The sequence below is a fragment of the Hyla sarda genome, chromosome 1 (assembly GCF_029499605.1).
Source record: "Hyla sarda isolate aHylSar1 chromosome 1, aHylSar1.hap1, whole genome shotgun sequence".
NCBI classification, from domain to species: Eukaryota; Metazoa; Chordata; class Amphibia; order Anura; family Hylidae; genus Hyla; species Hyla sarda.
In genome coordinates this window covers 594,278,308-594,294,513 of record NC_079189.1, presented here as the reverse complement: position 1 = coordinate 594,294,513, position 16,206 = coordinate 594,278,308, and the positions used below count along the sequence as shown (strand labels likewise).

General features: G+C 43.4%; 1 protein-coding gene across 2 annotated transcripts in view; it reads left to right on the top strand.

The window, feature by feature from the left end:
- SPEF2 (sperm flagellar 2) overlaps nt 1-16,206 on the top strand; it is a 208,053-nt gene that overhangs the window by 59,528 nt on the left and 132,319 nt on the right. Inside the window, exons 8-10 of one of the 2 annotated variants that reach the window (XM_056546656.1) lie at nt 2,250-2,438; nt 3,601-3,788; nt 9,940-10,093. In XM_056546656.1, coding sequence (XP_056402631.1) covers nt 2,250-2,438; nt 3,601-3,788; nt 9,940-10,093 — 531 coding nt within the window. The remainder of the gene's footprint in view (nt 1-2,249; nt 2,439-3,600; nt 3,789-9,939; nt 10,094-16,206) is intronic. The other variant, XM_056546664.1, reaches the window with a different exon arrangement.

Genomic DNA, 16,206 nt, shown 5'->3' with positions numbered 1-16,206 from the left:
TGACACAAAAGACCTCCAGGGGTAAAACCGTGATTTGTGGGTTTTTCTCCAAGACGTTTTCGCCTGCCGAGAGGAATTATTCAATTGGAGACCGTAAACTTTTGGCCATTAAGCTCGCCCTGGAAGAATGGCATCATCTACTGGAAAGATCTACTCGTCCAGTCAGTATCTACATGGATCATAAGAATCTTTTGTATCTTCAATCTGCTCAGTGTCTGAATCCCCGGAAGGCCAGGTGGTCTCTTCTCTTCTCCAGATTCGATTTTCTTATTCATTTTCTTATTCATTTTTATCGGCCCGCGGATAAGAACATTAAGGCCGATGCTCTATCCGGGGCTTTGATGTGGTGGGTCTGGACTCCTCCCCTAGGCACATCGTGCCTCCTGAACTTTTGATCTCAGTCGCTCCTCTCGGCCTACAGCAAGTTCCACCAGGAAGGTCTTTTGTGCCAGCTCACCTGAGAATTAAGTTATTGAATTGGGGACACTCTTCTTTACTGGCCGGGCATCCAGGAATACGAAAGTCCACTCCGCTCATCTCCCGACATTATTGGTGGTCGAGATGTTTCAGATTTTGTCTGTTCCTGTGTTACCTGTGCCCGTGACAAGACGCCTCGACTTAGACCTGCGGGTCAACTACAACCTCTGCCCAGTCCAGAGTGTTCTTGGACAGACATAGCCATGGACTTCATCACTGATCTACCACCCTCCTCTAACAACACGGTCATCTGGGTGGTCACAGATCGTTTCTCCAAAATGTCCCATTTTGTTCCTTTGCCTGGACTTCCCTCTGCTCCACTGCTGGCGGATCAATTCTTCTGGCATATTTTCCGTTTACATGGTTTACCATTACTTATTGTCTCTGACCGAGGGGTCCAGTTTGTTTCGCAAGTTTTGGCGAGTTCTTTGTTCTCGTCTCAAAGTCAAGTTGGACTTTTCCTCTGCATATCACCCGCAGACCAATGGCCAGGTAGAGAGGGTGAATGAAGTTTTGGGCGACTACCTCCTTCACTTTGTTTCTGCACGACAGGACAATTGGACCAACCTACTTCCTTGGGCGGAGTTTTCATATAATCACCGAGATTCCGAGGCTACTAGAAAGTCACCATTCTATATTGTCTACGGCCGCCATCCTTGCCTTCCTTTTCCTTTACCTACTTCTTGTGGGGTACCTGCTGCTTCTCACCTGCCCCGCTGTCTTCCTGTTTCTTATGTTCTCCCTGCTTGCAGGCACACACATACCTGCCTCCTAGGGCACGCCGATTCCCAGAGATTTAAAGGGCCAGTGCACCATTGATTGGTGCCTGTCTGGAACTGACCCTATTTAACCCCGCACTTCTTCTGTTCCCTGCCAGATCTTTGTGCCCTGTTGCCTTAGAGAAAGTGTTCCCTTTATCTGCTATTCCGTGTACCAGTTTTCTTGCTACTTTTCCTGACCACAGTTCCTTGCCGCCAGCCCTGACCTACCTGCCTGTTCCCGACTCTGAGTTTGTCTCTTCCTTCTATGCCTCGCATCACCTCGGCTGCCTTTGTGGACGAGTCGTGCCAGGGGTAGCGACCTGTGAGCCGCCTGCCGCTTTGCTGCAGGCTCTAGTGAAAACCAGCGGCACCTTAGACTCTGCTCCCTTGTGCGGTTCATGCCATTGTCCACACAGGTACAGGGGATCCTCACCACTAGCCGTTACAATCATTTTTACTGCAAAAGTGCCATTTTCCTGCTATTTTGGTAAAACCACACAGCATGTGGACAAAGACGCAGGTATGGTGTATAACTACTGTAGTGGAGGGGAGGAGTCTGGAAGCTAGTAGGAGTGATTTGATAGGTGATGATGATGTCATCCTGTCCAGGAAGTCAGCTGACCTAGGACAGACTACTTCCACTCACTCATTAAGCACTGATTTTCTGTAAGCCACACTTGCGATCACATGACCCAGTTGCAGTGATGAAACGCATAAATGCATCTGCGCTGGAGTGAAACATGGTACTGTATGACTAGTGATGGTGAATGTGCATGATATGGGCAACAAAAAACTTTTTTTATTTTTTATTTTGTGAGAGCTTCAAACCATGTGAACTTTTTCCTTTCTAAAGGGGAAATTTTCTGTATTAGGGCATATAATGGCCAAACAGAAGGCACGTATACTGACAAAGTAATGCAAAGATGTGAGTGAAAACATATAACTAGATTGTGATAAACTTACCAAGTACACTGGGCTACAGTTACATATCATAAAATGTTGTCTTCTCAGGAAGCTTTTCGGGAAGAGCAGCTTATTAACCGTCTGATGCGACAGTCTCAGCAGGAACGCAGGATTGCCGTACAGCTAATGCACGCTCGACATGAGAAGGAGGTCATGAGACAAAACAGAATTTTTCGGGAAAAGCAATATCAAGAAAGACGGGAACGAGAATTCCAAGAGGCTCTTGATATAGAAGCGGTATAACAGAATTATACATATATATATATATTTTTTTTTCACTTACTATAGGCATTGATCCTTTGCACAGTCTGTGTTTCAGGCTCTGTTCTATTAAAGGGAACCTGTCACCTGTTTCATGCTGCCCAAACTACGGGCAGCATGGAACAGATACTGGCAGTGGATGAGGTTACACTATGATTCACTCTGAAACACTCGGTAGATTCAGAGAAATCGTAGTTTTAAAAAGCCGCTGGGACCTGGGTAGTCACAGGTACGGTTTCCCACAGGTTGCTCTTCGCACCCAGACAGCCCTTAGTGATGCATCTCTCCTTATACACTACTAGGTAGAGACGCATTACGAGTGGCAGGAGCAGCCGCAAGGAACCCCTCAAGGACTAGTTACCCGGGTTACAGCGGCTTTTGAAACTATGATTTGAGAGTATATCATAGTGTCTCAGCATCTCACCGCCTGTATGTGTTCCATGCTGCCTGTGGTTTAGGCAGCAAGAAACAGGTGACAGGTTCCTTTAAAGGGGCACTCCGCCAGAACCCCCGCGATCTCCGGGCCAGCAGTGGTGGCCTCCGGAACATGTAGGCTTGGAGTTTCTGTGTTCGTGATGTCACGCCACAACCCCTCCATTCATGTCTATGCCAGGGGGCGTGACGGCTACTACGCCTGGAGGGGGCGTGATGGATGTAGTCGCCAGTCATCCGGCACGGAGCGGAGTTCGCTCTGTGCACTGGATAACTGGGGTGCCGCAGCGGAGATCGTGGGGGTCCTCAGTGGCGGGATCGCATCGATTAGATATCTTATCCCCTATCCTTTGGATAAGGGATAAGATGTTTTCCGGCAGAGTTCTACTTTAAATGCATTTGCAATATGTTCCCATATATACATCTATATCCAACATTGCTCCTTTATTAAATTTGAGCAATTCAAGTCGGAGAAGGCAATATGCAGAGCATTCGGATTCTATATGGCTTTCCCCCCATGTGGTATAGAAGACAACTTGACAAAACTGCTCTTATTCATTAGAGAATTTCTGCTTATTCATAGGAGAAAAGTCTGGGAACAGAAAAACAAACAAACCCTTTTTAAATGTTAAAAATTCAGTTTCAGTATTATTTGAGATGATGAACCATTGGTCTTATCTTCATCATTCTAATTCTTATGGCGCAGGCCCTGCTAAAACAAGCCAAAGTGGACCGCGAGGAGGAGATCCAAAATGCCCAGAAACTGTATGACCATATAGCAGCAGAGAGAGCCAAGGCCCGATACGAGAAACACTACTCCACCTGCCGGGCAGTAGCGAGTCAGATTGTGGATCTGGTCACAAAAATTGCAGAATACAGAGAACTTACAAATAAGTAAGTGGTTTAATCCTAATACGCTTGTGTACATCAGGGGTGTACAGGGAAATGGGGGGCATTTGTTAAAGGCAGTGTTTCCCAACCAGACTGCCTCCAGGTGTTGCAAAACTACAACTTCCAGCATGCCTGGACAGCCGAAGGCTGTCCAGGCATGCTGGGAGTTGTAGTTTTGCAACATCTGGAGGCACCCTGATTTGTTAACACTGGTTAAAGGAGTACTCCGCTGAAAACATCTTATCCCCCTATCCAGCAACAGTGGTGCCTGGAACACGGAAGCTTGCAGCTTCCGCGTTCGTGACGCCACGCCACACCCACTCCATTCATGTCTATGTACTAGCCGTCACGCCTTCTCCCATAGACGTAAATGGAGGGGGCTTGGCAGCTGGCTTCGCCAGTCATCAGGCACGGTGCAGAGTTTGCTCCGTGCACCGAATGACAGGGGTGCCACTTCGGAGATCGTGGGGGTCCCCAGCATCGGGCCCCCCCGTGATTAGACATTTTATCCCCTTTCCTTTGAATAGGGGATAAGATATTTTCAGCAAAGTACCCCTTTAAGTGACTGGGCCTATTTTTAGGAACAAAAAAATCACACTTTTGTGCAAGCTCTTAGTTAGTCCAAGAAATGTGTACATTTTTATTTTTTTTACCTTCTACACCAGTCGTTGTCATGCTGTTTAAAAAAAAAAAGAAAAAAAAAGAATGGGCAGGGCTTGGTGTAAAAGGGGGTGTGACCTAAACTCGCCTAATTTAAAGGGGTATTCCAGGCAAAAACTTTTTTTTTATATATCAACTGGCTCCGGAAAGTTAAACAGATTTGTAAATTACTTCTATTAAAAAATCTTAATCCTTCCCATAGTTATTAGCTTCTGAAGTTTTCTGTCTAACTGCTCAATGATGATGTCACGTCACGGGAGCTGTGCATGATGGGAGAATATCCCTTGCATGATAGGAAAATATCCCCATAGGAGCTGGACAGCTCCTGGGATGTGAGTCATCAGAAAGCAGTTAAGACAGAAAACAGCAACTCAACTTCAGAAGCTAATAACTATTAGAAGGATTAAGATTTTTTAATAGAAGTAATTTACAAATTTGTTTAACTTTCCGAAGCCAGTTGATATATATATAAAAAAAGTTTTTGCCTGGAATACCCCTTTAATACAATATATGCCAGCAATTAAGCATATATTGTACCCGAAATCTACACCAGCCCAGAGCTAGTGTAGATTTCAAAGTGCATCATGTGGGGCGGCTGTAGCAAAAAGTATTGAAAGCATATTACCACCACATGGCCTCTGAATAATGCCACCATATTGTTACTCAATGTAAGACCATGCCTGTAGCTCTCCTCTAACAACTTTTCGATGCCCAGTGTTAGTTGCCAGACGCGACTATAGAGGAGATCCAGCGATGCCCTGGAAGCCAAAACAATTGAGGCAGTATCACCTCTGACGTTGCCTGACACCATGACACATCTGGTGCACGTGCAGTTTTGGCCATGATTTTAGGAAATTTTAGATAAGTAATTCTAGGAAACTTGTTTCTATTTAAAAGGTTTTGTAAAACAGCTAAATTTATAGATTTTACATTCTGTTTCTATATCGTTTTTCCACTGTCATTGTGGAAAACATTACACAAAACTTCCCTAAATCTCCTCAAGATTGTTCTGTAGTTCAAAAAAAGATGCAATGTGCTGAAATGGCAAAATGAGAAGTCAGCAGCATCAGACTCTCATGACAGGGGATATATTGTATTGTGTAAAAAGCCCTCCGGCCACATTATTTATTCTGATTGTAGATTCACATAAGCCCCTTGTTTTTTGGTGACAGATCATTGTCCAGAGCCATTGTCTGCAGTAAGATCTTTTGACATTCCTACAGTGCCATTTGTTTCATTCCAGCACAGCCGCATCATTGCATTTCATTACTGTAACTGGGTCGTGTGATCAGAAGTTTGACCCATAAAAAAAAAAAAAAAATCAGTGTTTAATGTGTCAAAGGAAGTGGTCAGTCCTGGGTCAGCTGACTTTCTGTAAACAACAGGATGACAGCATCACTTTTCAGACTCCCTTGGCAACTCCATGAAGCTATGTTCACATGTACACAGTGCAATTGCGCAACACCCAGTAAAATCGTGTACATTTTTACAGCAATTTTCGGAAACTCCTGTCAAAACGTTAAAAAAAAAAGTGTCAAATAAAATGTGAAGTGTGAAGTTTGATGACCGTCTAACAGTATTCTCTGGGCCTTTTTTTCTAATTGATTAATTTATTAGACAGAGACACAGAGGGGGTTCTAATACTATACAAGGACACAGATGGGAATCTACTACTATACAGGAGCACAGAGGGGGTCTATTACTATACAGGGGCACAGAGGGAGACCTAATACTATACAGGGGCACTGAGGGGGATCCAATACTATACAGGGGCATAGAGGGGGGGGGGATCTAATACTATCCAGGGGCACAAAGGAGACCTAATACTATACAGGGCACAGAGGGGGGGGGGGGGTCTAATACTATCCAGGGGCACAAAGGAGACCTAATGCTATACAGGGACACAGAGGAGACCTAATACTATACAGGGGCACCGAGGAGGATCTAATACTATACAAGGACACAGAGGCGGATCTAATACTATACAGGGAGACCTAATACTATACAGGGGCACAGAGGGGGTTCCAATACTATCCAGGGGCACAAAGGAGACCTAATACTGTACAGGGGCACAGAGGAGACCTAATACTATACAGGGGCACAGAGGGGGTTCTAATACTATCCAGGGGCACAAAGGAGACCTAATACTATACAGGGGCACAGAGGGGGATCTAATACTATACAGGAGCACAGAGGGGGATCTAATACTATACAGGGGCACAGAGGGGGTCTATTACTATACAGGAGCACAGAGGGGGATCTAATACTATACAGGAGCACAGAGGATGATCTAATACTATACAGGGGCACAGAGGGGGATCTAACACTATACAGGGTTACAGAGGGGGATCTAATACTATACAGAGGCACAGAGAAGACCTAATATTATACAGGGGCACAGAGGGGGATCTAATACTATACAAGGGCACAGAGGGGGATCTAATACTATACAGGGGCACAGAGGAGACCTGATACTATACATGGGCACAGAGGCGGATCTAATACTATACAGGGGCACAGAGGAGACATTATACTATACAGGGGCACAGAGGGGGGATTTAATACTTACAGGGGGATCTAATACTATACAGGGGCACAGACAAGGATCTAATACTATACAAGGACACAGAGGGGTATCTAATACTATTCAGGGAGACCTAAAACTATATAGGGGCACAGAGGGGGATCTACTACTATACAGGGGCACAGAAGGGGATCTACTATACAGGGGCACAGAGGGGGATCGAATACAATACAGGGGCACAGAGGGAGATCTTATACTATACACAGGCACAGAAGGGACCTAATGCTATACAAGGGCACAGAGTGGGATCTAATACTATACAAAGACACAGAGGGGGTTCTAATATTATACAGGGACACAGAGGGGATCTTATTCTATTCAGGGGCACAAAGGGGACCTAATACTATACAAGGGCACAGAGGAGGATCTAATACTATACAAGGGCACAGAGGAGGATCTAATACTATACAGGGGCACAGAAGGGACCTAATACTATACTGGGGCACAGATGAGGATCTAATACTATACAGGGGCACAGAGGAGGATCTAATACTATACAAGGACACAGAGGGGGATCAAATACTATACAGGGAGACCTAAAACTATACAGGGGCACAGAGGGGGATCTAATACAATACAGGGGCACAGAGGGAGATCTAATACTATACAAGGACACAGAGTGGATCTTATTCTATTCAGGGGCACATAAGGGACTTAATACTATGCAAGGACACAGAGGGGGATCTAATACTATACAAGAACACAGAGGAGGATCTAATACTATACAAGGGCACAGAGTATGATTTAATACCTTACAGAGGCATAGAGGGGGATCTTATTCTATACAGGGGCACAGAGGGGATCTAATATTATACAGGGGCACAGAGGGGGATATATTACAATACAGGGGCACAGAGGGGGCTCTGATACTATACAAGGGCACAGAGGAGGAGCTAATAATATACAGGGGCACAGGGGGGATCTGCTACTATACAAGGACACACAGGGGTATCTAATACTATACAAGAACACAGAGGAGGATCTAATACTATACAAGGGCACAGAGTATGATTTAATACCTTACAGGGGCATAGAGGGGGATCTTATTCTATACAGGGGCACAGGCGGGATCTAATATTATACAAGGACACCGAGGGGGATCAGATACTATACAAGGGCACAGAGGGGATCTAATATTATACAGGGGCACAGAGGGGGATATATTACAATACAGGGGCACAGAGGGGGCTCTGATACTATACAAGAGCACAGAGGAGGAGCTAATAATATACAGGGGCACAGGGGGGATCTACTACTATACAAGGACACACAGGGGTATCTAATACTATACAAGGACACAGAGGAGGATCTAATACTATACAAGGGCACAGAGGATGATTTAATACCTTACAGGGGCACAGAGGGGGATCTTATTCTATACAGGGGCACGGGCGGGACCTAATATTATACAAGGACACCGAGGGGGATCTAATACTATACAGGGGCACAGAGGGGATCTAATATTATACAGGGGCACAGAGGGGGATATATTACAATACAGGGGCACAGAGGGGGATCTGATACTATACAAGGGCACAGAGGAGGAGCTAATACTATACAGGGGCACAGAGGGGATCTACTACGATACAAGGACACAGAGCGGGATATTATACTATACAGAGTCACAGCGTTGGATATTATTTTATACAGGGGCCCAGAGGGGACCTAATACTATACAAGGGAACAGAGGGGGATCTAATACTATACAGAGTCACATCGGGGGATCTTATTTTATACAGGGGCACAGATGGGACCTAATTGTTTACAAGGACACAGGAGGATCTAAAACCATACAGGGCCACAGAGGGGGATCTAATACTATACAAGGACACAGAGTGGGATCTAATACTATACAAGGACACAGAGGCGGATCTAATACTATACAGGGGCACAGAGGGGGATCTAATACTATACAGGGGCACAGAGGTGGATCTAATACTATACAGGGGCACAGAGGGGGATCTAATAATATGCTAGGACACAGGGGGATCTAATACTATACAAGGACACAAAGGGGGGTCTAATACTATACAGGGGCACAGAGGGGGATCTAATACTATACAGGGGCACAGAGGTGGATCTAATACTATACAGGGGCACAGAGGGGGATCTAATAATATGCTAGGACACAGGGGGATCTAATACTATACAAGGTCACAAAGGGGGGTCTAATACTATACAGACACAGGGGGATATCCTACTATACAGGGGCACAGAGGGGGATCTAATACTATACAGGGGCACAGAGGGGGGTCTAATACTATACAGGGGCACAGAGGGGGATCTAATACTATAAAGGGGCAGAGAGGGGGATCTAATACTATACAAGGACACAGAGGGGGATCTAATACTATACAGATGCACAGAGGGGGGTCTAATACTATACAGGGGCACAGAAGGGGATCTAATATTATACAGAGGCACAGAGGGGGATCTAATACTATACAGAGGCACATAGGGGGGTCTAATACTATACAGGGGCACAGAAGGGGATCTAATATTATACAGAGGCACAGAGGGGGATCTAATACTATACAGAGGCACAGAGGGGAGTCTAATACTATACAGGGGCACAGAAGGGGATCTAATATTATACAGAGGCACAGAGATTACATCAAGGCACTGGCAAGTGCATTAAACCTGTACCAGATGAACTCTACTGAGCAACTCTTTGTATTAGACCCTACTGAATACAGCAAGACTACAAATGCCACATAGTCATTGATGGATGCTCATTGCTTCCTTTGCAAATCTGCAGGCAGGAAAATGCACTCGATCTATCAGCCACAAAGGATTAGGAACCCCAAGCCAAGATAGGGCTCCCCAAACAAGACAAGGAAGCATTTCTGTGCTCTGTTACTGCTGCTGACTGTGGGTATCATATTGTCATAGTTCTTTATGTTTCTTCAGACTTATCCCTGGTAAACTAATGCGAGAATGGAAAGAAATCTTTTTTACGGGATTGCCTCTGTATAAAGAAGCTTCTATAGATCCAACTACTGAGCAACGTGTAGAACTGGAGAAAGAAAGTGTGCTGGATGAGAAAGACTATGAAGAATACAAGGTACAGCGAGAGTCACCCCCACATTGTACACTGCCCTCCAGCTGTGAATCATTGGAATAATAAAATCCCAAACGTGAGATTTTGCCTATGATTGACTTCTCTTTTGTTAATCTCAATTTATTCAATTATTAGAATGAATTAGATTTGGGTGAAATAAAGGGTATTGCAATCAAATGTAGACATTGTAGACATTACAGATGATACCATTGGTTGGGGCTGCAAGTTCCTCAGGCTTTGATATCAGTAGGGGGGTGTCCGTGTTTATGGACTTTTTTTTCTGATGTCATAGGATATATCACAAGGTTACTTTGCATTGATTTTTCTTATACCTGGTTGCGGGTTTAGAGTGAATGTGTCACCTAGATTTTTTTCTTTTTTTACTGAATAGATCCAGATCCTGACACATATTTTATTATTATTTTTTAAACTGTTTATTGTGATGTAAGTGCAAAACAGAATAAAGGATAATATAAAATAGAGGTAAGAGAGCATTGGATTCCGACCGGCACGTCAGGCACAGCATGTAAACAAAATACAGAGTCACAACAAATACATCACAAAGCCAGTTCTAATACAATCAAGAAAATATAACCAACCACCATAGTGGGAACTGGTGACACTCATGTCAACTAAAGGAAAACAAACTAAACAAGGACAGACCCACATCAAAAGACAGACAAATAAACAATGCTCGCTCAGCTGACCCCAGAATTCTCATGAAGTGATGAAGAACTAGAGAGAGGGGGAAGAGAGTAGGGAGGAGAGGAGGGAAGAGCAAGGGGAGGGAGGCATCGGGGGGGGGGGGGGGGGGGGGGTCAAGGGTCAGGGAAGGAAGGGGGGGGGGGGGCCTGAGACGTTTTTAACAGCATTTAAAGATGTGCTTTACAGCAGGCCTCGTGGACATAGGTGACAATAGACCGAAGCTAGTTCAATATAGATATGTCGGCACTTCTGTGGAATCTGCGGTGGTGCACGAGATAGGGTAAAGCCACAGGTAGAAGAAAGATGATACCCAGCACTCTACCTAGGCAGACAGCTGCGGAAGGCTCCCATGCCGAAATGCATCCTTGTACTACACTATGGCATAAAACATTTTCACTGTACATTACTTGTGAGTGCTTGGTATCCTCTTTCTTCTACCAGTAGACAGAAGCTCTCCCATTGACATTAATGGGAAAGTGTTCTGGTCGTGCTCTGTCACCTTTGCTGAAGTCATTCTGGAGGGAATTGGGGGCCGATCTGTGAGCAACAGCTGTTGTGTGTACCGTTGTTAGGTTTCAAGGGTTAGACCTAGATGGGCTTCTGCTCTTAGCCCCAGGTCAGACTTCTTTATAATATAAAAAATACCTTTTACTGCTAAATAATAAAAACCCAATGTTATAGGAATAGCTATACAGATAAAACATTACACCCAGGTATAGGTAAAGGGGTTATCGAGGAAATTTTTTTTTCCATATATATATATATATATATATCAACTGGCTCCAGAAAGTTAAACAGATTTGTAAATTACTTCTATTAAAAAATCTTAATCCTTTCAGTACTTATGAGCTTCTGAAGTCAAGGTTGTTCTTTTCTGTCTAAATCCTCTCCGATGACACGTGTCTCGGGAAACGACCAGTTTAGAAGCAAATCCCCATAGCAAACCTCTTCTAAACTGGGCGTTTCCCGAGACACGTGTCATCAGAGAGGATTTAGACAGAAAAGAACAACCTTAACTTCAGAAGCTCATAAATACTGAAAGGATTAAGATTTTTTTTATAGAAGTAATTTACAAATCTGTTTAACTTTCTGGAGCCAGTTGATATATATAAAAAGTTTTTCTTGTACCTTTCTTATTGGAAAACCTTCAATAAACTTCTACTGTTTAAAAAAAAAATAATAATAAATAAATTATTGCTCCTAGCTGGAGAAAAAATAAATAAATAAATAAATAAATAAATAAATAAAAGTTTTTCTTCCAGGAATACTCCTTTAAACAATACATGTGAACAATAAAAACCTATATGGAGCGGAAATCTTTTTTAAAATTTTTTTTTTTTTGCAGTGCAGAATTGGGGCCGCACAACTTGTTACTACTATCCCTCTAGGTGGTGTATGGAAAGTGCTGTTTGCACAAGTAGATGTTCTACTGATAGCTGTTTGCAGCATTGTGTTTGCTTCATCTCCACTAATCATGTTCCTGAATCTACCTTGATTGTAATCTCTCCTGCTGAGATGCACAGTGCAAGAAATGGAAGAGCTGTGACCTGGGTTAGCTGAGGACGTACTGGCAGTCTTCCGCACCATCAGAGATATTGAGAGTCATAAGTCAGCCATTTAACGTAACCTAGGGGGAAGAACTTTTTTTTTAAATTGGTGCCAGAAAGTTATACAGATTTGTAACTGTTACTTCTATTTAAGAATCTTAATCCTTCCAGTACTTATCAGCTGCTGTATTTTTTTTCTTTTCTTCATAAAATACATCAACAAGTATAAATTTCCATAAATAAACCCCCCTCCCCTCCCTAATGTGTATGCGTGGGAAGGAGGAAAAAAAACAACAAAAAACACAAAGCACCTCTTACCACAATCCCCAAGTAAGATCAAATTGTTTCCTTCTTTTCTTGGAGCCTCCAATTCTCACCCTTTCAATCTTTTTTGTTTCATTGACTAACTCTTTCCAATCATTGATAGTAGATACCTTTGGCACAAACCATGTGCAAACAATAAGATATTTAGCCAGAATGGTAAGTTTTGGTAGTAGATTCTTCAGCATGCCCATCTCCGAACCCTCCCATAGCACCACAGATTTAATATCTCAAACACCATCATAGTTAAACTTATTTTCGAGGAGCTGCTGTATATTACAGAGGAAGTTGTGTAGTTCTTTCCAGTCTGGCCACAGTGCTCTCTGCTGACACCTCGGTCCGTGTCAGGAACTGTCTGGACATGAGTGAAATACTCATAGCAATTCTCTCCTGCGCCTGACAGTTCCTGACATGGACAGAGGTGTCAGCAGAGAGCACTGTGGTCAGACTGGAAAGAACTACATAACATCCTCCGGAGCATACAGCAGCTGATAAGTTTTGGAAGGCTTAAAGGGGTACTCTGCTGCCCCTGCTTTCGGAACATTTTGTTCCGAACGCTTGGAGCGGGTGGCAGGGTCGTTACGTCACTACCATGCCCTCTTGTGATGGCACGCCCCTCCTATAGACCTTCATTGAGGGGGTGTGTTGTGACGCAAAGAGGTGTTTGGCCATGACGTCACAACCACCCCGCTCACACCCAGCGTTCTAAACAAACGTCGGGTGCTGCACAGTGATCGCGGGGGTCCCAGCAGCGGAACCCCCACGATCAGACATCTTATCCCCAATCCTTTGGATAGGGATAAGATTTCTAGGTGCGGAGTACCCCTTTAAGATTGTTATAAAGAATTAATTTTGAAATGTATAACTGTCTGTCACCAGTTGACTTGAAAATGTTTTTCATTCCGGAGTACCCCTTTAAAGGAATACTCTTATCGTCAAAAGTCATTCCCTATCCAGAGGATACACCATAGATAGTGGATCAGCAATATTCGGAAGGCCAACACGTAGGCTGCCACTCTTTAGGATCAGTGGATGTCCAAGCAGTCGAACCTCCACCAATCATATTCTTGGGAATTGAAGTGAATAACAGCTCTGTTTGTCTATGCATACATGAGTCGGCAGCCGCGGCAAACAGCTGATCAGCGGGGTTGCTAGATTTTGGACCCCTGCCTTAAGATAGGCCATCATTTTGTTGCATAAGCTGTATTATATAATAACGCCATATTGCCATACATAGAGTGTCTCAATGTTACATACATATATGAGGGCTTGTTTTTTATGGGATGAGCTGTATTATATTATAGCACCATATTGCCATACATATACAGCGTCTCAATGTTACATACATATATGAGGGCTTGTTTTTTGTGGGAGGAACTGTATTATAAACTAGCACCATATTGCCATACATATAGAGTGTCTCAATGTTACATACATATATGAGGGCTTGTTTTTTATGGGATGAGCTGTATTATAAACTAGCACCATATTGCCATACATATAGAGTGTCTCAATGTTACATACATATATGAGGGCTTGTTTTTTATGGGATGAGCTGTATTATAAACTAGCACCATATTGCCATACATATAGAGTGTCTCAATGTTACATACATATATGAGGGCTTGTTTTATTGTGCGATAAGCTGTGTTATATTATAGCACCATATTGGCATACTTATACAGCGTCTCAATGTTACACATATATATGAGGGCTTGTTTTTTGTGGGATGAGCTGTATTATAAACTAGCACCATATTGACATACATATACAGTGTCTCAATGTTACACACACATATGAGGGCTTGTTTTTTGTGGGGTAAGCTGTATTATGTAATAACACCATATTGCCATACATATAAAGTATCTCAATGTTACACACATAAATGAGAACTTGATTAAAGTGGGACGAGCTGTCTCATATAATAGCACCATATTGCCATGTAGTATCTCAAAGTTACATACATATATGAGGGCTTGTTTCTGTGGGAAAAGCTGTATTATATAACAGCACCATATTGCCATACATATACAGGATCTCAATGTTTCATTTCTGTTCATTTCTTTTGGGCATTAGTGCAAACAAAATTCAGTTTAGGGTGGGTTCACACTACGTTTTCCCCCATACGGGAGCGCATACGGCAGGGGAGAGCTAAAACCTCGCGCTCCCGTATGCCTTCGTATGCGCTCCCGTGTGTCATTCATTTCAATGAGCCGGCCGGAGTGAAACGTTCGGTCCGGTCGGCACATTTTTGCGCCGTATGCGCTTTTACAACCGGACCTAAAACCGTGGTTGACCACAGTTTTAGGTCCGGTTGTAAAAGCGCATACGGCGCAAAAATGAGCCGACCGGACCGAACGTTTCACTCCGGCCGGCTCATTGAAATGAATGACACACGGGAGCACATACGAAGGCATACGGGAGCGCGAGGTTTTAGCTCTCCCCTGCCGTATCCGCTCCCGTATGGGAGAAAACGTAGTGTGAACCCAGCCTTAGCGTTATGCTGCAGCTTGTTACATTAAACAGTGATAACAAATACTGTATACTTATTATGTTTGATAACTTTTATTTAGTCTATTTATTTTAAAGGAAAAATGAAGATTTATTAAATAATTTTATATGCTTTTTTTTTTTACTTACTACCTACAACTTTCTACAACTTTTTTTAATATTGTTTTGTTTTTTAATTACAATTTTTATTTTTAGCAAATCAGAGTATTTCTGTATTAGTGCAGTCACATATAGTAGCCATATGATCCTTTTTTCAACCCCTGGCTGACCATTTTTTATTAATTAGCCGTGTATTACAGGTTTTGGATATGGGACAGCATGGATGAAGCCATCTCCCTTTGTTTTGATCACTTAGACGCCATAGTCACTAGTCCAAAAGATAGAGGAGAGTGCCTGTGAGAGTCTGACCTCTGGGACCCCCATTATCTCCTGTACAAGGCCTGACTCTCACCTTTGCATGTACAGGTCAAACCCTTCTTACCAGTGCACTGTGGCCCCCACCTTCGTAGACGCACTGGTGCTGAATCGGTGTCCCATGGGGAGTGGGCCGCCACTTCTGTTCAGCAAGAGAGCACATCCGAAGACTGAAACTAATAGCGCTGGGGAGAAGCGACAGACCTGGGCATGCAAAGATAAGAAATGAGCCTTGACCAAGAGATCGCGGGTGGTCCCAGAGGTCACACACCGCTACCCAACCCCAATCCAGATCCAAGGGAGTCTTCATGTGCTCCTAATCTACAGGAAACAATAGCAAAAAAATTTGTGACAGTGCTAGACTTTTTTTTTATTTTTTACATTGCATGGGGGCTTTTAACTGTATATAAATATACAGTGGTCCCTCAAGTTACAATATTAATTGGTTCCAGGACGACCATTGTATGTTGAAACCATAACTCTATGGAAACCTGGTAATTGGTTCTGAAGCCACCAAAATGTCATCCAAAAGTAGGAAAAAGTGACGATTAAATAAAAAATAAGTAGATAACGAATACAGATAAAGCAAATCCTTACATATAAAAGTAAGAAAGATCT